The 23177-nt window shown below is 40.5% G+C and overlaps 1 protein-coding gene across 1 annotated transcript in view; it reads right to left on the bottom strand.

The window, feature by feature from the left end:
* Nucleotides 1-13981, bottom strand: part of LOC141407620 (ATP-dependent zinc metalloprotease YME1L1-like) — a 68265-nt gene extending 54284 nt beyond the window's left edge. Inside the window, exons 1-2 of the mRNA XM_074000840.1 lie at nt 13931-13981; nt 5591-5693 (exon numbers count right to left, since the gene is read on the bottom strand). Coding sequence (XP_073856941.1) covers nt 5591-5693; nt 13931-13981 — 154 coding nt within the window. The remainder of the gene's footprint in view (nt 1-5590; nt 5694-13930) is intronic.
* Nucleotides 13982-23177: the final 9196 nt, after the last annotated feature.

Below are 23177 nucleotides of genomic sequence, written 5' to 3'. Positions count from 1 at the left end.
TTGAGAATGCAGGTAAGCATGACTGGCCATCTCTTAACTGTCCATCAGACACACAGTTTTAAGTTTTACTATACAACTTAAAATTGAGGACAGAAGGCCTCAAAAAAAGTAGAGAGTTGGGATCCACTCCTATACTTACTCTTCTGATGAATCTACCTTGGATCCTGGATGAGCCCCCACAATGAAACAGCTTCTTCTAGAGTAACACCCATGAGTAACACCCATGTTCCTTGTCTTATGGCCATGGAAAACTAGGATGCAGACACACAAAGAGTGAGGTTGAGAGTGGAAGTTTAATAGGCAAAAGAAAGAGAATAGCTCTCTGCTGCAGAGAGTTGTTCTGGAAAAATGGGTTGCCTGTCCAAGGCAAAATATAGAGGGTTTAAAGATCAGCTGGTGAGCAGGCATTGTCTGATTTGCATAGGACATGAAAAAGTGGTTAGACCAGGTGTGCTATTTACATAGAAGGTGAAACTCTGGTAGTCCCATTTTAAGCTTTTATTATGCAGGCAGGTTATCTGCCTGAGCTGTGCCATGTTGCCCATTTCTTTGTTCCTGTAAACACGGTAACTAAAAGGGAAGATGGAGACTCCATGTTGAATATGTGTGGCCAGCATTCCCCCATGTAAGCTTCCAGCTTGTTTATTTATGTCTGAAGCTTGATTTTTCAGGCTGCTCTTTGTTAGAAAAAAGAAATAATTTTCTGGGCTGCTTTTTGTTAGAAGGGAAGCTCTGTCAAAGACTCTTTATCCCTCATTATCTGCCTAAGTAATTTTTTTCCACATAGCTCCTGTATCAATAAGATCACTTTGGGCCAGGCACAGTGGTTCATGCCTGTAATTCCAGCACTTTGGGAGGCTGTGGCGGGTGGATCACCTGAGGTCAGGAATTCAAGACCAGACTGACCAACATGGTGAAAACCCATCTCTACTGAAAATACAAAAATTAGCTGGGCATATTGGTGGACACCTATAATCCCAGCTACTCGGGAGGCTGAGGCAGGAAAATCACTTGAATTCAGGAGGCAGAGGTTGCAATGAGCTGAGATTGTGCCACCACACTCCCGCCTGGGCTATAAGAGTGAAACTCCACCTTGCTGGGGGCAGTGGCTCACACCTGTAATCCCAGCACTTTGGGAGGCCAAGGCAGGTGGATCACCTGAGGTTGGGAGTTCGAGACCAGCCTGACCAACATGGAGAAACCTTGTCTCTACTAAAAATACAAAATTAGCCAGGCATGGTGGTGCATGCCTGTAATCCCAGCTACTTGGGAGGCTGAGGCAGGAGAATCGCTTGAGCCCAGGAGGCAGACATTGTGGTGAGCCAAGAACGTGCCATTGCACTCCAGCCTGGGCAAAAAGAGCGAAACTGCATCTAAAAAAAAAAAAAAAAAAAAAAAAAGAAAGAAAGAAAGAAAGAAAAGAAAAGAAAAAGAAAGAAAAGGTGTGAAACTGTACCTCAAAAAAAAAAAAAGTCACTTTAACTGTAGTGTGGACAATGCCTTGAAAGACAACAGAGGAGTACTATCAGGGAGATCACTTCAGTAGCTATTGTCATATTGGAGACAAAATATTTTAAGTACTAAAATCTGGTAAAAATTATGGAGTGAGAAAGGAAAATGCCCAAAGAATTTTTATGCAATTTAGGATACAACAAAGCTATGGGAAAACTAAAAATTGCCAGAATAGTAAGACGATGGAATACTTTGCAGCCATAAAGAAGAATGAAATTATGTCCTTTGCAGAAACAGGGATGGAACTGGAGACTGTTATACTTAACAAACCAGTGCAGAAACAGAAAGCCAAATACCAAATGTTGTCACATATAAGTGGGAGCTAAATGTTAACACATAGACCCATAGAGGGGAGCAACAAACACTTGAACCTGTCAGAGGGTGGAGGGTGGGATGAGAGAGAGGATCAGAAAAAAAAATGAATGGGTTAATACAAGATAATAATAGGCTTAATACAAGAGTGATAAAATAATCTGTACAGCAAACCACCATGACACTAGTTTACCTATATAACAGACCTGCACATGTAGTCCTGAAAAAATAAAAGTGAAATAAAAGAAGAATGAGAAAGTCAAGCTAAGCACACTGTTACAAAAACAAATATATTAAAATATTAAAGTAAAAAATGTTTCTGACAGGAATGTCTCAATGAAAACATTTTTGATGAAATGTTGCCTAAGATGAAGACAAAATATTCACTGACTTGGCAACGTGAAAGTCATTCCTGACCTGAGTGGAGTTGTAGTTGTAGAGGTCACTAAAGATTGGTTTGTAAAATAAATCACTGAAAGAATTTCTGTTTCCGGTAAGACGGCAAACTAGACAATCTAAAATCTATCCTAATTAAGATTACTTAAAATGAATACCTGAGTCCACAAGAAACTAAGAAAAATCTTTAGGGGTCAGAAATAAAATGCAAACCTTAAAACTTAAAGCTCAAACAGGTTGCCTTAGAGAAGTTATCCTGTCTCAATAATGTATGAACTTTGGTTTTAATGTTCCAAATAAAAAGACATCAGGCTTCTAATGAATGGAAGGTAGAAACTGATGAGACCCTGTTCATATGGCTGAGAATTTCAAAGGGGTGCCCTTTCAGCGATAGGGTAGAACATTTAATGATAGAAACAAACAAACAAAAAAACATACATGCACAGAAATCACAAAACCCAAAATCACAGCATTGGGAGACAATAATAAAGCTTGCCCAATTTGCTCTATGCTCTGGAGAGGAAGTAAAAAGTGTGCTATAAAAATGTAGAGCCAAACAGGCTATAAATAGATTTTGGGTTTGAATTTACACTATGTACCTGGTTTAATAAACCCCAAACTTTAAATTGACGTGAAGAATCAGGTGGTGGAGTAAACACAAAACCTCAACCCAGACTGAAACATAAATTTACAATAGAAAATAAGAAAACATGAAAGGAACCAACCCCTATGATGACAAATTAATGGATACAAACATTTAGACTACTCTCCAAGCATCTTACAAAATAGAAAGGCAAATAAAGATGATAAGATAAGTATTTTCAGTGATTAAGGACCTAAGAGGAGGAATTTAAAAATATTAGAAACAAATAACACTCTATATAAATGAGAGGCACCCAGAGTATCTTCTTGGGGTAGGCAAAATTCTCAAGAAACCCCCATTTCCCTATCCACATGTAATTCAAGGAAACACGAATGTAGGTTCTGCTGCAAAGGGACTTTGCAGAGTGAATTAAGGTTACTGGTCAGCTGACTTCAAAATAAGTAAATTATCCTGCATTATCCGGGCATACCCAATGTAATCACATGAGCCTTCAAAAGCAGAAGGGGAAGGCAGGAAGCCAGTGGAAGATGTGGCAGAAGAGAAAATAAGAGACATATAACAGAAGGGGAAGTCAGAGAAATTCTAAGCATGAGAAGGATTCAACTGGTCTTTCTTGGCTTGAAGATGTAGGGACACATGCAAAGTCCTTATAAAAGCCTCTAGGAACTAAAGGTGTCCCCTGTCCTGCAGCTGACAGCCAGTAAGGAATGGTTACCTCAGTCCTATAAATGCAAGAAAGGCAATGGATTCTGCTAACAGCATAAATGGGCCTGGAAGAAGTTTCTTTCCAGAGTCTTCTGATAAGAGCCCAGCTGGCTAACACCGATTTCAGCCTTATGTAATGTTTTCTTGTAGAATGTTTTCAAGGAGTTTTAGAACTTGGCTCTGAAATTCTCGTTTTACTTAGAAATTACTTATGCTTGCTCAGCAATCATTGTGTATACTTGAGAACTCTTGAGATATAAGAAAGCCTGTAAGTTGTTTCTAAATATGATAAACTTATCGTGCTTCCTAAGCTTAACAATTCTTACAGCTGATACTCATTTTACAATGTTTTAAGTGTTTCTTAATTTTATTATGCAGAGGTTTCCTGCTCCCCAATTTTTGGAGCCTATAAATATGTATTTTTTCAGGTCCCAAAGAATGTTGTAGGTCCTTAAAACTCTAGTAGATTCTGAGCCCTGTGCTTAAGTCATGTGAAAGATAGAACAGTCCTGTGCCTGCCTCAGCCACATATAGTGGTTGTATATACACCTGCAGTAAAATCAGCCTGCTATCCCCACATATTCACAATTTTAAGCTTATTGAATACAGTGCTTTTTGTGTTGTTGGCTGATTATTTTTTAGTGACTAGCATAGGTACTATAAAATAATGGCTTAATAAATGTACTTACTTAAAGTAATCAAAAATCCACAACTTCAACTATATGTCATAATCTCCTTCCTAAAATATCTATTTGAAATTATACTTCTAAAGACTCTCAAAATTTTTGGATCCTCTTTAACAAAAAAATTGCTTATCTTTATTGTGTTAAAAGATGGTACAAATAAACAAAATATAAAACCATACGCAAAGTGGGAATCCCTATAAATATTTGACTTCTAGATATGTGTTTCATTAGATGTTAGTTACAGATTTCTTTCTAAGCATTTATAGAATCATATTCAGAATATTCTAGACATTCCATATCCTTAATACAGCAATGGCTTCCTAGTACTCTGAAAATTTTTCTCAGGACCAGGGAAATTTTCCTTGGTGGTATAGAGATTTTAACAGAGTGTGCTCTAAGAGCATCTTAACATACATGATGAAACAAAAACTATGCACAGGCCTAGCTGTTATGTGCAGGGAAGGGCAGGCAGGCTGATATTCATGAGCAATTAGCAACACAAGCAGCAATATTTGTTCCAAAAGTTCACAGGATCCTTCTCAACCTCAGTAGAAAGTATTAATTAAAAACAACTCCCTCACCTAGGTATGCTGAAGTGAGATTAACAATATTTAAATGAATAATAACATGAATTATTTCACGTGCAAACCTTCATGTGTGATACTTATACCTGGGTACAATAATTGGGTCTGAAATCCAAAGGCTAGGCTTTAACTCCTCTGTGGAATCCTGCTAAACCTGGACCTTTCCACTTTAAGATAATAATGCTATGACATTGATTTTTTTTGTACATGGTTTTGCTCACTTCTAAACCCAATAAAACCCCCAGTCTTTTTTTTTTTTTTTTTTTTTTTTTTTTTTTTTGAGACGGAGTCTCTCTCTGTTGCCGAGGCTGGAGTTCAGTGGCGTGATCTCAGCTCACTGCAACCTCCGCCTCCCAGGTTCACACCATTCTCCTGCCTCAGCCTCCCAAGTAGCTGGGACTACAGGCGCCTGCCACCACACCCAGCTAGTTTTTTGTATATTCAGTAGATATGAGGTTTCACTGTGTTAGCCAGAATGGTCTCTATTTCCCGACCTCGTGATCCACTCGCCTCGGCCTCCCAAAGTGCTGGGATTACAGGTGTGAGCCACTGTGCCAAGTCAAAACGCCCATTCTTACCTAGGGACAGACCCTGTGACCCCGAAAGTAAGATTTCATGTGGCCAGTGAAAGAGTGCAACTTAAATCTGAGAATAACCAAAATGCTTAAAACTCAGCATGTTGTGCTTCCATCGAAAAGCAAGATGGGAAAAAAATGTATAAATAGAAAGAAAAACAGGGAAAGGGACAAGGAGAATTTGTGTTCTGTAAGTATTGGGATGAAGCTCCCTACCTCTTTCATTGCTGTTCCACAGCACTGCTTTTGCCAGGACTGGAGACTTGGTTTCCAGCTCTTGCACCTCCTCCAGCAATGCCTTTTTGCAGATGTGCTTGGCCTTGTATAAAGAGGAAAAATGAAACATGGCATAAGAACTTGACACAACTGAAAAGAGAGGTTACTCCCATCTTGGGCCATACCCAAATGCCCTTTGATAGAGGTTGAGGTTGGAGAAGTGTTGTAGCATGTACAGTCTCCATGCATGACTTGTAATCTATCTCCGTAGCCTGGAGGCATCCCAAGTGCTGCAGACCAGACCCGGACAGTAAATGTCAAAAGTCACCACCACCCCAAAAAGAACTAAAAGTCTGTAGATCTGCTGATGAGCCCAGTCATTCAAGGACAGGTTGAGGTTCACAAAGACCCAGGGTCTTCCTGTAAAGCTTTTCTTGGCAGGATCTGAAAACCCAGAAGATGCTTTATATCCTCATCCTAGTGAACAAACGCTGGTTCCCTGTTCCTTGGCCTGACTGCAGTCAGAGATCCCAGGAGTTAGCTGGTTTTCTCCCTCCCTTTTGGTGTGAAAAGAGCCACTGCCAGAGCAGCCACGGACTTAGGATGCTAGAGTGCATGGTTTGGAAGCAAAACCTTTGGCCTGAAATGTGGCCTCAACACAAATACACAGTGCAGATTTTTCATCTTACCCTGGTGATGACTAACCATTAGTGTCCACATACGTAGGCTTTGATGAAATACTACATCTTATGAAATAACTCTCAGCCAGGAAAGCTCACTCTTCTGGAACTGTAGGAAGTGTTCCTGTACCTTTTTTTTTTCTGACTAAACTGATTAGTACCTTACAATGTTCAAATATTTGGCTAATTTCAGGGTTTTTCTATAATTGAGACTGAACAAAGCTAAAATTGATCTACTATTGAAAACAATCTAGGAGAAGAAAAGACATTTAACAAGATATAGGCTATATAGGAGGAAAAAACTGTAAAGAAAATAGGCTCATGAATTAGTAACACCTCAGGGTAAAAACCTTTGCATTGGTTTAATTTCAACATATACACATGTGAGAATCTAGCTGGGTACCAGAACTCAAAGACAGAATGAGAACAAAAACTGAGCACATTTGACCCGAAATAAAATGTATCAGCAGAACATTCTGAAGACGTGGGCCATTTCTGTAGAATCACATTCTACCCCTACCCCCCCTCCACCTTCAACAAAAGAAAGCATGTTAACATAATATGAGTCATCTCCTGACATTGTGAGTTAATCCATCATGGAGTATTAGCACTGAGACACCGTATATGTTCCTGGAATCCTTTCCCCCAAAGTAAACAAGAGAAAGTCACACAGGCTTTAACACATAATACCTTAATTCCATCAAACAGTGTCCTCAGACTCAGGATAGATAAAATACTGCAGGTCAACACAGAGCCTGTGGAATTTTAATTTAAACAATAAATGAGAAAATGCCTTTTGCTGGAAAAGAGGCAGTCAAAAAGGATGTTAAAATATACCCTGTTTATTATGAAATATTTGGGAACTCAAACACTGCCTTTATCTTATGGACTTCTGGAGCTAAACTGACAAGGCCACTGAGTGTGTTCCTCACCTGCTGTGAGCCATCAGCTTGCACAGGTACCAGGAGAATATTCTGGCTACCCCTGAATAATTAGCAGCATTTGTCACTCTTCCAGGATACCTCTTCCTACTCCTTCCACTCCCTACTTTTGTACCCTTTCCAGTGAACAGGGGCAAAAAGCACCTATTGTTATCTCCTGATCTGGGAAAAAAAGAGGTTTCTAAGGAAGCTGAAATAGGAAGGCTGGGCACTGAAAATCTACAGCTTAGGCCAAGAAACAAAGAGAATCTGACCCACCGTGGAAGCTGCTGGTTTCTACCCATTCAAAACAAGGCCTCAGAGGGCAATGGTCTGAGCATCTATATGCTCCCAGGCATTGTTCACGGTCTCAGTGGATGAAACTGCATTCATATCTTAGAGTTACTCAGCAATTTGTTAATATTTCCACTAGGTTAGCCCCTGTAAGCTAGTCTGGAAACTTTGCTGCTATTGAAGAACACTGCATTGCAATGCTGGGGATAATTCAACCTCTCTTTCTGCATGTAGCACTTGAGTAGAAGTGGTGCTGGTGATTTAAAACAGTGTTTTCAAGCATTTTTTATCTCATAAGGCCTGAATTAGGAAAAAAAAATGATTCTAAAATCTTCCCTGTCTGAAGTCTACATGAGAGTGGCCTAAAATTAATATTTATAGGTTATAAAGTGAGTTAAGCATTAGCCACTGGCATGCCACTTAAATCTCACTAGAAGCCAGGATTTGGAGTGTTCTGCCACATGATTATGAGACTTGTGACTCTTCAGATCTACCTGAGTGTCTCCAGGTTTTTGGGGACTTTTAACATAAATAGATTGATTTAGGATCTTACTTTCCATCTTTTTGTTTTGGAATTTTTTTTCCTGGACTCTTTGTATGCAAGTACAGTCAGTCAAAGTGTTTAATTCTAAACATGGATGAAAATGTAAATGTAATGTGCTTCAAAATAAATCAGTTTAGTTAGAAAGTTAAACAAACAAGGCCTATTTGCATATAGAAATAGCTCATTATCTCCTATTTCCATTTAACTGCCTATCTGGGATTACAGTAAGAAAATAAAGGCCAGGTGCAGTGGCTCATGCCTGTAATCCCAGCACTTTTGGAGGCTGAGATGGGTGGATCACTTTAGGTCAGGAGTTCGAGACCAGCCTGGCCAATGTGGTGAAACTCTGTCTTTACTAAAAAGTATAAAAATTAACTGGGTATGGTGGCGCACACCTGTAATCTCAGTTACTTGGGAGGCTGAGGCAGGAGAATCGCTGGAACCTGGGAGGAGGAGTTGCAGTGAGCCGAGATCATGCCACAGCACTCCAACCTGGGTGAGAGAGAGAGAGACTCTGTCCGAAAAAAACAAAACAAAACAAAACAAATCAAAACAAAACAAAAAAAAAAAAAAGAAAAGAAGTCATTCTAGAATTGGAGACTGTATTGTTTGAAGAATGGCAAAATATAAGAGATGCATTTAGATAAATGAAAATAGGTTTCTCTGTATTCAGTGGCCTTGAGCTTATATTGTTTTGATAAAGCAATACTAACAAATTTCTCCTAAATGAGAACTGGTACACGGCAGCTTACCTAAGAATGCTGTCATAGGCAAACATTTTCTGTGAATATATGCTAAGGGATTTTGAAACAGTTCTGGGTAATTTAAACTTCATACTTCTAAGACAAATAGCCATTAGCTAGGCATCACATATACTCAATCAATTATTTTAATAAAAGATAGATTTAGTTCCTCATGAAAACTTTGGTTAAAAGGACAATAGTGTAGGCATTTTATGAAGTTCCAAATCTGACTTAAATTGTATAATAATAGTGCATCTGCATTCAGAAAGTTGACAGACTTCAAGAAAAAAGTGACTGAATTACCTTATTCTGGTTCTCTTTTCTTACTCCTAACAGGCCTGGTCCTGAAATGCAAGTGAGAAACTGGGCAAAAAAATGGAGAAGGTGCAGAAAGATGGAGCAATTCAGTTTCCTAAGTGCTCACAGAAATATATTTGAAAAGTTGGGCCTGCCTTGCACTGGAATTTAAAAACTCTTTCCAAAGAGAGTGATGGCCATGAAAATTTAAAACAAAACAAAACATCCTTAAGATTAACCGAAGGCAGCTGATTGCAGTAGCTCACACTTGTGATCCCAGCAGTTTGAGAGGCCGAGGTGGGCAGATCATGAGGTCAAGAGTTTGTGACCAGTCTGGCCAACATAGTGAAACCCCGTCTCTACTAAAAATACAAAAAATTAGCCAACTGTGGTGGTGTGCACCTGGAATCCCAGCTACTCAGAAAGCTGAAGCAGGAGAATTGCATGAACCCGGGAGGCAGAGGTTGCGGTGAGCTGAGATTGGTCCATTGCACTCCAGGAAGGGGCAACAGTGTCAGACTTCGTCCCCCCCCCCCAAAAAAAAAACCCAAGAAAACAAACAAACAAACAAACAAACAAACAAAATTGACCAAAGGCAAGATGAAAGAACAGCAGCATCACCTTGGAAGTTCCGTAACATCACCGTGTGTTGCCATCACAAAATAAGACCTTCAGCTGCTCCCCAGTTCCCTCTCACTACTGTAAACCTATTCTGGGAACTTCGAGGTGCATTGTAGCATATTGTGCCTCAGTAGATATTTGACAACTTATATCCAATGATGGGTGGTTGATGACAATCAGGATTAATATTTTTGTTCAGTGTATAGGAAGAAAAAAACAAGTTTTCTGAAACTGCAATTCAGAAAGATAAATCACAGAGAAGCACTGTAGTCTTCTCAGAGGAAAGCAATTCACAATATGCCTTTTCTCCTTAGGAGAAGCCTCTGAATTTACTTGCCTCAACAAATGTTTTTGGTTTTGAGTACAGTATGAGACATAACATGGGCCTCATAAACAAAGATAAAATGCCCAAATAAACTCACCAAATTCTGGTTTTTGATGAGAGGGGTGAGTATAGTTTAGATATTAAATAGATATTACAAATTGAGCATACATGTACTTTGGGAAAATACTCCAGGTGACAGCCAATATACACAATATTCCCCACAACTCTCAACAGAACAAGACAAAGATACCTTTCAGAAAGTATCCCTGGACTTCAGTAGGGATTATTTTTTGGCTCAGCCCAGAGATGAGATGCTGAGGGCTACTGGAAATCTCTGAGTTCTCGGGCTGTGATGCCAGGCGGTGGGCAGCAACTTGTTCCTGTGGGCAAGACTAATCTATATTTATCTAAAACTAACTTATCTTTGCAAAACTGAACAAATTCAGTAAGGTAATACGTTGTGTCACAATTGGGCATATTAGCTGAAAGAGCAAATAACAGAACTAATATTTTCATACAGTATATCCATTATATTAAGAAAATAGCTTTTCTGGCTATAATCTTTTCATAATCAACTCTGATTCTGCTATTTTCAGAAATGGTTTTATCAAAGAAAATGGAAGTAATGGTAAATCAAAACATTTAAGAAATTAAGTGATTTAATTTTTATGAACAATTAAAAAAAGAATGGGAAAAAAAACAAGAAAATATGGCTGTAATATTCTTTCTCCCCTGTGTCTTTCCATTATATATAATTGGTTGTCAAGATAATGCCAAAATGAAGATTTTTACAAGAGACATCCATGACTGTCAGGCAAGAAAACTTCTCAATGAGAGTGGGAGAAATGGTGAGATAAAAATGAAATCTGATGTCTTTTCTTGGAAGGTTTGAATTAAAGTATCAATTGTCAACCTCAGGAACCCAAAATAATTGTGTTTGCCCAAAGTAAAGCTGAGCTCAGTATCATTTCTTTTTTTTTTTTTTTTTTTTACAGAAGGAGTCTCGCTCAGCTGTTCAGGCTAGAGTGCAGTGGTGTGATCTCTGCTCACTGAAACCACTGTCTCATGGGTTCAAGCAATTCTCCCATCTTAGCCTCCCAAGTAGCTGGGATTATAGGTACCCATTATCATGCCCAGCTAATTTTTGTATTTTGGTAGAGATGGAGTTTCACCATGTTGGCCAGGCTGGTCTTGAACTCCTGAGCTCAGGTGGTCGGCCTACCTTGGCATCCCGAAGTGCTAGGATTACAGACATGAGCCACCGTGCCCAGCCCAGAGTCTCAATTTTCAAGGTAGTTGCCACCTATTTGCAGGGAAATTGAGATCACCCAAAACAACAACCAGTATTATGTTTTTCAAGCAGTCCCTCCTTTTGCTCATGGATAAAATTAAAATTTACATGATCTTGGAAATTAGTCCTTGCATTTGCATTGTACACAATATATCTTGGAAGTAATGTATTTTAGAACTGAAAGCAAAAATTGAGTAGTATTTTCTATTACTCTACACAATAATGCCATCTTTGTGACTGATTTTCTCATAGACCTGTGAGCTACGTCTCAGAAGAATTTATTGTAAATATATCTATTTTGGGATGTTTGGAAAAATGAAGAATACTTCACTCTTCTAATTTGAAATGCCTTAACCTATACACAGTTTTTCTCTAAGCATGGGATGTGAAGCCGGGCCATATTTGTGATCTTTGTGATCACGCAGCACTGAATTTAAGGTATAAACAGAGATAAATTTTGAGTGATACTTTCTCTACTGGATGGAATGGGTGTGTACTTAGAAATTCTGCCTCGTAAGGCAGCATCCCTATTGACTTCACAGGTTCTCTCAAAGCTCCTTTTTGTCTATATATTTCCTTATCATAACATATACTTTCTTTTCTTTCCTTTTTTTTAAAAAAATATACAGGGTCTTGCTTTCTCGCCCAGGCTGGGGTGCAGGGACATGATCACAGGTCACTGCAGCCTCAAACTCCTGGTTTCAAGTGATCCTCTTACTTCAGTTTCCCAAGCGGCTCATATGACAGGTATGCACCACCATGCCCAGTTAATTTTTAAATTTTTCTATGGCTGTCTACAATTTCATATCAAGATAAAGAACAAGTTTAGATTTATCTTTTTTTTTTTTTTTTTTCAAAAGTAATCTTTCACTGGGAGGTGGCAAGAGACCCATTTCTTCAGAATTCTCGTAGTGCTCATATTCTGTGGCAGGATTGTGGGAAAGCCAATTCCAGGGATAGATGAGCCCTGCACTCATCTTTGATGATGCACTTATGCTCTGCATGCCACATCTTCAATCAAACAGGCAGTAGAAACCAGGAATAATCCCAACCGGAAGTGTGCATAGCTCAGGATCACAGCGGCTTGCAAGAAACACAAGTGACACATGCTTGAGTATTCTCTCTTTCAAAAACAATGCAATGCAATTTCATCAAGGCATGTATTTCACTACACCAAAGCAACAAGTACTATTAAATTTAATGAGAGGTATCCAACGCACTGTCAGGAAGTTCAAGGGGCAGAAGAGACTTGCTCCACTCTGGAGCCCTATCTCCTCCCACCACCATTCTTCCAATTTGACATGTAATCTTGTCTCTCTCTTTTATAAAGTGCTTCCAAGGCCAGGTGCGGGAGCTCACCCTTGTAATCCCAGCACTTTGGGAGGCCAATTAGCCAGGCGTGGTGGTTGTGGGCCCCTGTGGTCCCAGCTACTCGGGAAGCTGAAGCAGGAGAACAGCGTGAACCCGGGAGGGGGAGCTTGCAGTGAGCCGAGATCAGGCCACTGCATTCCAGCCTGGGTGACAGAGCGAGACTCCGTCTCATAAATAAATAAATAAATAAATAAATAAATAAATAAATAAAACAAATTAAAAAAAAATGCTTCCAAGTCCTTCTGATTAGGATGCTGTCCTAAATCCTTCCTAAAGAGCTTTTGTAGCCACCAATACTGCTTCACTGTAGAATAAACTTTTTCTTATTAAGATTCCTCATTCATTCATCATCATCTCCTTTTTCCTCACTGCTCATTCATTTGTGGAGCTAGTACCCATGTCATAGTTACTTGGCCAAGGCATAGTGATACTTCACACTTAGGAAAGAAAAATGACTAGGTTACAGTGCTTGCCTTCAAGAAATTAAAATCCCTGTGGTGTCACTACATTACACAGTGGAATATGGTATATACCACAAAAATATCCTATGGGGTTTCTGAGAGGACTTCTTAAAGATGAAAAAATGAGGGATGTACCTGGAAAGATGAACAGGATTTCAGCAGATAGAGACAGGTAGAATGAGAGAGATCCCAGGTGGAAGGATAAAGCAGACAGAAGAGCAGCAGAGAGTGCAGCTTTTAAGATTTCCTGGTCTCTGGCATTGGTCATGGATAGCTTGAGAGGAAAGAGGCAGAGAGGGTTTTGGGGAAACAGAGCTGCAGGGCCAAGTTAAGTGTTACATGAGTTGAAAAAAGAACTTAGGGCAAAAGCAGAGGGAGGGGGATATTTACTCTTAGCAGAGATGGCAGGGTGGGGAGGACAGATTGGTTTAAGTAAGCACAGGCCAGGAGCATGAAGCGAGCTAGGTATTGCGAGCCTAGCCTAGAAGCATGGACCACTGGGAAAGGGACAAAAGTTAAAGTATGACAAACCCTTTGTGTTCACCACATTTCTTTTCTGGATTCCTTAACCATTTGATCTTACTGAAATAGAAGTTATACTAGAATTCACTGCAAAGTGGAGTGAGGCTCACAGAGGAAAAACAGGAGAGGGCCTAACACAAGATTAACCTCCTCAGGGACCCCTGCAGGCACTGGAGGGCTAAGAATTGGGGAAACCTGGAGCAGCTCACTTTACAGTACAGTGAGAACAGGACTCACCTGGCTCAGACCTGACATCCAATCATCAGCTCACTCTGGTTTCCATCCTTTGCTCCAGCTGAATGGCCACACGTACTACAGCCATTGTTGCTCCCTGTGCCCTTCAGGGTGTCCTTCCCTAGCACCTGTGCCCACAGCACCCCCACCCACTCACTCTAATTCTGAGCACTCAGCTTGCCCATCAGTCCAAGCCTTCTCCTAATCACAGCCCTCCTACCTCTGAGCCCCTCCACAGAGGCCTGTTGGTGGTGTTTGGCATTTTATGACAACTAAACCAAAAAGCAGTGAGGTTTGAAGAAAAGAGTCAAAGTCAATCCTGGCAGGGGAGGATTTGCTCTTTGCCTTAAAAAGTCAAGAGTACCAGCTTTTGATGGAAAAATTTCAAACCTCAAAAAATGTGAGTACATTTTGCCCCATCAATTACATCTCTCAGAATTCATCCTAAGGAAAAAAGAGAATGTGTAAAGATCAAGCACAAGAATATTCATGAAAGTGCTATACTATCACATAAACTAGAAATAGATGTCCCTTGGCCGGGCGCGGTGGCTCAAGCCTGTAATCCCAGCACTTTGGGAGGCCGAGACGGGCGGATCACAAGGTCAGGAGATCGAGACCATCCTGGCTAACATGGTGAAACCCCGTCTCTACTAAAAATACAAAAAACTAGCCAGGCGAGGTGGCGGGCGCCTGTAGTCCCAGCTACTCCGGAGGCTGAGGCAGGAGAATGGCGTGAACCCGGGAGGCGGAGCTTGCAGTGAGCTGAGATCCGGCCACTGCACTCCAGCCTGGGCGACAGAGCGAGACTCCGTCTCAAAAAAAAAAAAAAACAAAAAAAACGAAATAGATGTCCCAGAAGAAGATCTATAAATATACTGTGGCACTTACATTCAATGAACTTCTATGCAGCAATTAAATTAATATAGAATTATCATAGAGAGATGTCATATTCTATGGCTACTGCATAATATGGGATCTATGACAACAACTCATAGAGGACCTATGAAAGGGAAGGGAAGCATGATTGACTTAAGCCTCAAAATTAAACTTGAGGTGTTATCCCCAGATGAGGTAGGTATACCCAAAAGTTATATCATCTTACACATCTTTATTATGTCACATCTGTATTATGTGACACATCAATATATACCATAATTTTCATAGTCCTGTTTAGGTATTTCTTCATCTTAGCAAAACCATTCTGGAACTTCAAAAACAGTGGACATCCAAGCCATGATGGACTTCACAGTACCTACCTTTATGTACACACTTATATATTCAAAACAAATGCATGGAACGGTACATGGAAACAAGTATCTGGGTGGCAGGACTGTATTGTCATATCTCTTTCTCTGTCTCTATTTCCTGTTTCTTCTCCATAATAGTAAAATTCAACTTTTCCTCCTCAATCAGGGAAACTACAAGACAGGAGTTGGATACACCTGCTCCTTCTGCCTCCTATTGTCATGCTTCTGAGGTAAACAGGGTCTCTGAAGTCCAACCAGGACCTTGGATTTTGCTCATACTACAAATGCCCAGGGTGAGGCGCTTGGTCCATGGAAGTTGGACTTGTTCAAGTGTACTTCTGATGACATGTGGGATCATTAACAAGGTATATTTATTTTAAAAAGTACTGTTGATTTTACAACACTAAGGAATTATTTAAAATAGATTATGACTCGTATGTATCCCGTAAACATGTAAAATATCATGTATCAATAAAAAAAGATTATTTAATTTAGAACTGTAGTTGCTGAAAAAAATGAACTTTGAACTCTCCTGTTGAAAACACAAAGCCCCTCTCAAATGAACAGAGGTTATACGGAGATCTGGAAGTATTGTTGTGTTGCTGGTCTTCAAAACTAAGGGCTGTAAATATAACATACATATAACTAATTTTAAAGGTTTGTCTTAAGGCAATCTACTGACCACTTAGGTATCATATGACTAGGAACCCACTGCAGTAAATTACAGGAAAGTGAGGCTCAGGGGATGGAATTATTCATACATTGGGAAACAAGCTGGTGAGAGCTGAAGATGGAATTAGAGACTTGTCTGGTTGTAAGGCCACTGAGCTGTGCAGCACTGCCCTAGGGTCAAATTACTAAGAATATTAATGAAAGACACCCATGAACCTGGGGATCAGGTTAGAGAATGCATTAGCTTCAGCCATGCTACTAATCATACAAACCACAGAGCCCCAGGACCAGCTGTTTATAAATGTGGTGACAGACTATAAAAGTCTTTCTTTTCTTTTCTTTCTTTCTTTCTCTTTCTCTCTCCCTCTTTCTTTCTCTTTCTCTCTCCCTCTTTCTTTCTTTCTCTCTCTTTCTCTCTCTTCCTTCCTTCCTCCTTCCTTCCATCCTTCCTTTCTCTCTTTCTTTCTTTCTTTCTTTCTTTCTTTCTTTCTTTCTCTCTCTCTCTCTCTCTCTCTCTCTCTCTCTCTCTCTCTCTCTCTCGCTCTCGCTCTCGCTCTCGCTCTCGCTCTCGCTCTTTTTTTTTTTTTTAACTGGAGTAACCAGCGCTGCATAAGATCAGTTGGTGTTCCCCAGCATGTGGTGAGTTAGAAAAGATGTGATAAAGATGGAGCAGTAATAGTTCACCTATGAGGAGAAGAAACCTGAAATGTCTTCACGCATCATTCTGTGCCAGGACTTCCCATGAAGTACCTTATTTAATGCATCACAACCCCCATTTTATGAAAGAAAATTTAAGTCTGCAACATCCCCCAGGCACCTGCAGCAGAGAGTGGATTCATCAAGATGCAAAGCTGCTGGTCTGCCCCTGCATGCTGCTTCCTGCCCCTAGTGTGAGGGGGACGAGCTGCCCTTTTTTCATCTACACCTCCCTAGGCAGAACAGAGCATATCCATAATACTTTCTGCAGAAGTATCACTTCTATTTAACACCAGAAACACTGGGCACCAACTTTAAATTTTAAGTAAAGGAAAATGTGGAGCACTTGCAAAGTTATAAAATAAAAAGAAACACAGGAGGAAAATATTCCAATCCATTCCCCACCCTCAGCATTAACACAACAAAATAAAAGAGAACCCACAACAACAATAAGATTTGCAAAATCTTGTAGTCAGAATCCCCAGCTTCTCTTCTCAGCCTTCCCTGTCCCTCAACTTTGCCTACTAACATTCTGTTCCATTCAAAGGTCAAGGGAGACTCTGTATTGTTTTTGAGGTTTGGCTTTCCAAAAACCTTGGTTTTCATGAATGTGCATGTCAAAAGCTAAATCCCTTTCTCTTGTTACTGTGAGCTGTTTCAGAAAGGGTGGGAATGTAAGTTTCAAATGTACCTGCTAAAGGTGGCTGTGTAACGCTGACAGTAACTGTGCATGCTTCAAAGAGCTTGGCTGAGCTGCAGGTATGTTGAGCTCAACCATGATCTGCTGGGAATGCACATTCTCAGTGAAAGAGAAATGAAATTGGTTCTAATTCTGCAATGCTGCAGAAAAAAAATGGCTAGGCATTATGAATTATGCCTGAAATTCCAGCACTTTGGGAGGCTGAGGCAGAAGGATAGTTTGAGACCATTGTAGAAAATAGAATGGTCTATTTGAGGCCAGTCTAGGAAATATAGTGAGACTTCTGTCTCTACAAAAAAATAAAATTAGCTGGTTATGGTGGTACACCTGTAAGTCCCAGCAATTGGGAGGCTGAGGAGGGAGGATGAGGATTGTTTGTGCCCAAGAGACTGAGGCTACACTAAGCTATGATTGTGCCACTGCACTCCAGCATGGATGACAGAGTGAGACCTTGTCTGGAAAAATAAATTACCATGGGCAGATTAAGCGCTTAGTGAGCCCACATTAATTTGCCACAGAAGGAAGGAAGCAAATTTGAGGCTGAAACCTAGTTCTTCATTTCCTGAAATCATTCATGCTCACTCTCTCCTTACACGAAATGCCAACAACCTGGTTTCAATTTTAAGCTTACATTTGCAGCAAAAGGTGCAGGTATCTCAGTTCAATGCCTTGGAACCTCCTCTAAGGATGATTCTACTAGCACTCATTTGAGAAGCCCTGTGTGAATGCAAAATAATTTTTACATAAACAATCAAGTAATCCCATAGCACCTGCATACCTATGAAAACTCAAAAACTACCTACTCACCTGAGCATGATGGTTAAATACCAAGCCACTGGTACGTCTGGAACACCTGCACAAAGGAGATGTATACCCACAGCTTCTAGCACAAACATCTGCCAACTTAGCTTCCCTGTCACCTGCAACTGATGGTGGGCGAGATTGAGTAATCCCATGAAAATATCATTCCTACAAATTTAGAGTCACTAAAAACAAAAGACATAACAAACACACTCTTTTTGACAGTAGGCATTATCGATGTTATTTGTCACTACGGCACAAGGGAGTTTCATCAATGGACCTTGCTTTTTTGAAGCCACAAAAGTTAGTGGTGGTTTATTGACAGAATGACAGAGAAAGAGTTTCTCAGAATCATCCCCACATGCTCTTAACAAGCATATATACCCTCCAGGAAAATGAGGCAGTTCTTCCTGGGGTTATAATTTAAATACACTAAAATGTACAAATCTTACACATTTAGTTTTCAGCATTTTAGCAACTGTTTAGACTTTTGTAGCTACCACCCAAAACAAGATATAAGACATTTTTATTATTCCAGAAAGTCTTCCTGTGCCCTTTTCAGTCAATCTCCACACTCGACAGGCTGCTGTCACTATAGCTAAGTTTTGCCTATTCTCAAACTTCACATAAACGGAATGACAGGGCATGAGTTATGTCGAATCTGGCTTCATTCACTCAATATAATGTCTTTGAGATGAATTCATGTTGTTACACGTAACTGTAACACATTCATTTTATTTTTGGAATAGTATTCCATTGCATGAATATACCACAATCTCTTTATCCAATCTCTTGTTTGTGGACATTTGGATTATTTCCAGTTTAGACCTATTATTAAGAATAAGGCTGCTATGGAAAAGCTTCTACAGGTGTTTTTGTGGGACATATGTTTCCAATGTTTTTACATACACAACTGGTAGTGGGATTGCCCTGTTATTTGGGAAGACTATGATTAGCTTTATAAGAAACAGCCAGAGTTTTCCAAAGTGGCTATCAGGACAAAGTAAATACACATGCATTCCAGTTGCTCCAGGTCCTTGCCAGCATTTGGTATGACATCTTTCTGATGTGAGCCACTCTATTTTATCTCACTGAAAAGTTTCTATCAATCACTTATTAGGGCATTCAGAATATCCTTTAAAATGCCAGTATGACCTGACAATTCATGGATCCTAAATTAGTGTACTACTTTTGGGTAGTTGCATTAAGCCAAATGATCAAGAAGATCAAGACACATCTTCCTGGTTCTTCAATCTCACATAAAGATTTGGAGAACATATCATTTTATAAGAAAACCAGTAAAATTTTCAGAATACATTTGATTAATTTCTGTTTACCTAAAAACAGAGTCTTTAAATAAGTATCATTTTTGAGATGCAATGCCATACTGAGGTGTGTTCTCTTTCTCTTACCCTACTAGAGGTATTTCAGGGCAAGTTTGAGGAGCATGGAATTAACATCATCAATGCATTGCTGGGTTTGAAAACGATTTACATCAATCAGCAGAGGACCTCCACTGGTGATGTCAGCAGGAGCTCAGGATGTTCAGGTAGACATGGAAGGCTTTGAATCCCCAACTTTGAATGATGTTATGACTGCGCTTATAACCAGGCTTCCCTTGTTGTGGTCATTGCTGTGAATCAAGGTCGTTTTGCCTTCCATGCAGTGGATTTGCTGAGCTGCTTCTCAAATCTGTATCTCAGAATTGAGACATATGAGAAAGATTCTCAGGAGGGGAGAGATATTCTCTTGGGGACACGATGATTGACTTCCTTGGCCTCACTGAGCAGCAGTGAATATGCACTGGGGGAGGAGAGTGGTAGGACTCACAGGGACGGTCTCAGCACAGTGGAGCACGGTGGCAAAGAGTGAGGACTTGAGATTCAGATGAACCTTTCCTGGAACTGTACCTCTGTGCCTTAGACTGAAACACTTAAGAGGTTAATTAACCTCTCTTTGCCTCAATTTCCCTCTCTGGAAAACCAAGACAGCAGTAGAACCTGCCTCACAGAGCTGCCCTGCCTAGCATAGTTAGCTGCCCTCCTACTTCCACACGTTCCATTTCACCAGAAGCCCAAGAAGCTGTGGAACGAAAACTTCAAAACTGAGCATTTGCTTCTTCCTTCCTCGAATTCTACTTCTCCACCCACAAATATCTGTACAGTACCTTCCAGTGATCTTAAAACAGCTCTGGTTGTAAAATCACTTAACTGGAGCCAATGAGGTAAGAGGCTAGAACACAGTACCAGGAATCTGACCATGCAGACTGGCCATGATCCATCTGCAGGCTGGCCATGATCCATCCCTCAGGCAGCCTTCCCAGAGCAGAAAAATCCGGGGAGCTGCTTAACGAGACATTTTCCCTAATGTTTTCTTTAACTTGGACAACTGCAACTGAAATTTAGCTGCAGCTTTTAGCCCCCCAAAATTCTTTCTCTTTCTGTCTCTCTCCGATTCTCCCTCTTGCTGTTACTCTTTTTACTGCCTTTACACACGAAACTTCATGTTTGTTTGTTTGTTTGTTTGTTTTAATAGAATGATGTTCTTGGGGAAGAAAATATTTAAGAAAGATATCATGGTAACACCAATGAAAATTGTAAAAATGTCCACATTTAAAAGTTAAAATAATGCTATCTACTTTTAACATTGATTTACTTCCTTTATAAAATGAATAACATGATCTGTGCCAAGATGGCCGAATAGGAACAGCTCCAGTCTCCAGCTCCCAGCGGGAGTGACATGGAAGATGGGTGATTTCTACATTTCCAACTGAGGTACCAGGCTCATCTCACTGGGGCATGGAGGACAGTGGGTGGAGGACAGTGGGTGGAGGACAGTAGGTGAACCCAACGAGCGAGAGCTGAAGCAGGGCGAGGCATTGCCTCACCTGGGAAGTGCAAGGGGGAAGGGAATTCCCATTCCTAGCCAAGGGAAACCGTGACACACATCACCTGGAAAATTGGGTCACTCTCATCCTAATACGGCGCATTACCAAAGGTCTTAGCAAACGGCACACCAGGAGATAATATCCCATGCCTGGCTTTGAGGGTGCCATGCCCATAGAGCCTCCCTCATTGCTAGCACAGCAGTCTGAGATCTAACTGCAAGGTGGCAGTGAGGCTGGGGGTGGGGCACCTGCCATTACTGAGACTTAAGTAGGTAAACAAAACGGCTGCGAAGCTTAAACTGAGTGGAGCCCACTGCAGCTCAAGGAGGCCTGACTGCTTCTGTAGACTCCACCTCTGGGGACAGGGCACAGCCAAAGAAAAGGCAGCAGAAACCTCTGCAGATGTAAATGTCCCTGTCTGACAGCTTTGAAGAGAGTAGTGGTTTTCCCAGCATGGAGTTTGAGATCTGAAAATGGACACACTGTCTGCTCAAGTAGGTCCCTGACCCCCAAGTAGCCCAACTGGGAGACATCCCCTACTAGGGGCAGACTGACACCTCACACCTCACATGGCCGGGTACACCTCTGACACAAAGCTTCCAGGGGAACGATCAGACAGCAACATTTGCTTGTCAGCAATGTTCACTCTTCTGCAGCCTCTGCTGCTAACACTCAGGCAAATGGTCTGAAGTGGACCTCCAGCAAACTCCAAAAGACCTGCAGCTGAGGGTCCTGACTGTTAGAAGGAAAATTAGCAAACAGAAAGGACATCCACACCAAAACCCCATCTGTATGTCACCATCATCAAAAACCAAAAGTAGATAAAACAACAAAGATGGGGAAAAGGCAGTATAGAAAAGCTGGAAATTCTAAAAATTAGAGTGCCTCTCCCCCTCCAAAGGAACACAGCTCCTCACCAGCAATGGAACAAAACTGGATGGAGAACGACTTTGATGAGAAGAAGACTTCAGACAATCACACTTCTCCAAGCTAAAAGAGGAATTACAAACCCTGTGCAAAGAAACTATAAACCTTGAAAAAGGATTAGATGAATGGCTAAGTAGAATAATCAATGCAGATAAGTCCTTAAACGACCTGATAGAGATGAAAACCATGACACAGGAACTACGTGACAAATGCACAAGCATCAGTAAATGACTCGATCAACTGGAAGAAAGGATATTGGTGATTGAAGATCAAATGAATGAAAAGAAGCGAGAAGAGAAGTGTCGAGAAAAAAGAGTAAAAAGAAATGAACAAAGCCTCCAAGAAATATGGGACTATGTGAAAAGACCGAATCTATGTCCGATTGATGTACCTGAAAGTGACAGGGAGAATGGAACTAAGTTGGAAAACACTCTGCAGGATATTATCCAGAAGAACTTCCCTAACCTAGCAAGGCAGGCCAACATTCAAATTCAGGAAATACAGAGAACACCACAAAGATACTCCTCCAGAAGAGCAACTTCAAGACACATAATTGTCAGATTCACCAAAGTTAAACGAAGGTAAAAATGTTAAGGGCAACCAGAGAGAAAGGTCGGGTTATCCACAAAGAGAAGCCCATCAGACACAGAGGAGCTCTCAGCAGAAACTCCACAAGCCAGAAGAGAGTGGATGCCAATATTCAACATTCTTAAAGAAAAGAATTTTCAACCCAGAATTTCAAATCCAGCCAAACTAAATGTCATAAGTGAAGGAGAAATAAAATCCTTTACAGACAAGAAATACTGAGAGATTTTGTCACCACCAGGCCTGCCCTACAAGAGATCCTGAAGGAAGCACTAAACATACAAAGGAACAACAGGTACCAGCCATTGCAAAAACATGCCAAAATGTAAAGACCATTGATGCTAGGAAGAAACTGCATCAACTAACAAGCAAAATAACCAGCTAACATTATAATGACGTGATCAAGTTCACACATAACCATATTAACCTTAAATGTAAATGGGCTAAATGGTCCAATTAAAAGCCACAGACTGGCAAATTGGATAAAGAGTCAAGACCCATCAATTTGCTGTATCCAGGAGACCCATCTCATGTGTAGAGACACACATAGACTCAAAACAAAGGGATGGAGGAAGATCTACCAAGCAAAAGGAAAACAAAAAAAGGCAGGGGTTGCAATTCTAGTCTGATAAAAAAAAAAACTTTAAACAAACAAAGATCAAAAGAGACAAAGAAGGCCATTACATAATGGTAAAGGGATCAATTCAACAAGAAGAGCTAAGTATCCTAAATATATATGCACCCAATATGGGAGCACCCAGATTCATAA

This window comes from Macaca fascicularis, chromosome 9 (assembly GCF_037993035.2).
Source record: "Macaca fascicularis isolate 582-1 chromosome 9, T2T-MFA8v1.1".
NCBI classification, from domain to species: Eukaryota; Metazoa; Chordata; class Mammalia; order Primates; family Cercopithecidae; genus Macaca; species Macaca fascicularis.
This window is presented reverse-complemented; position numbering and strand designations above follow the sequence as displayed.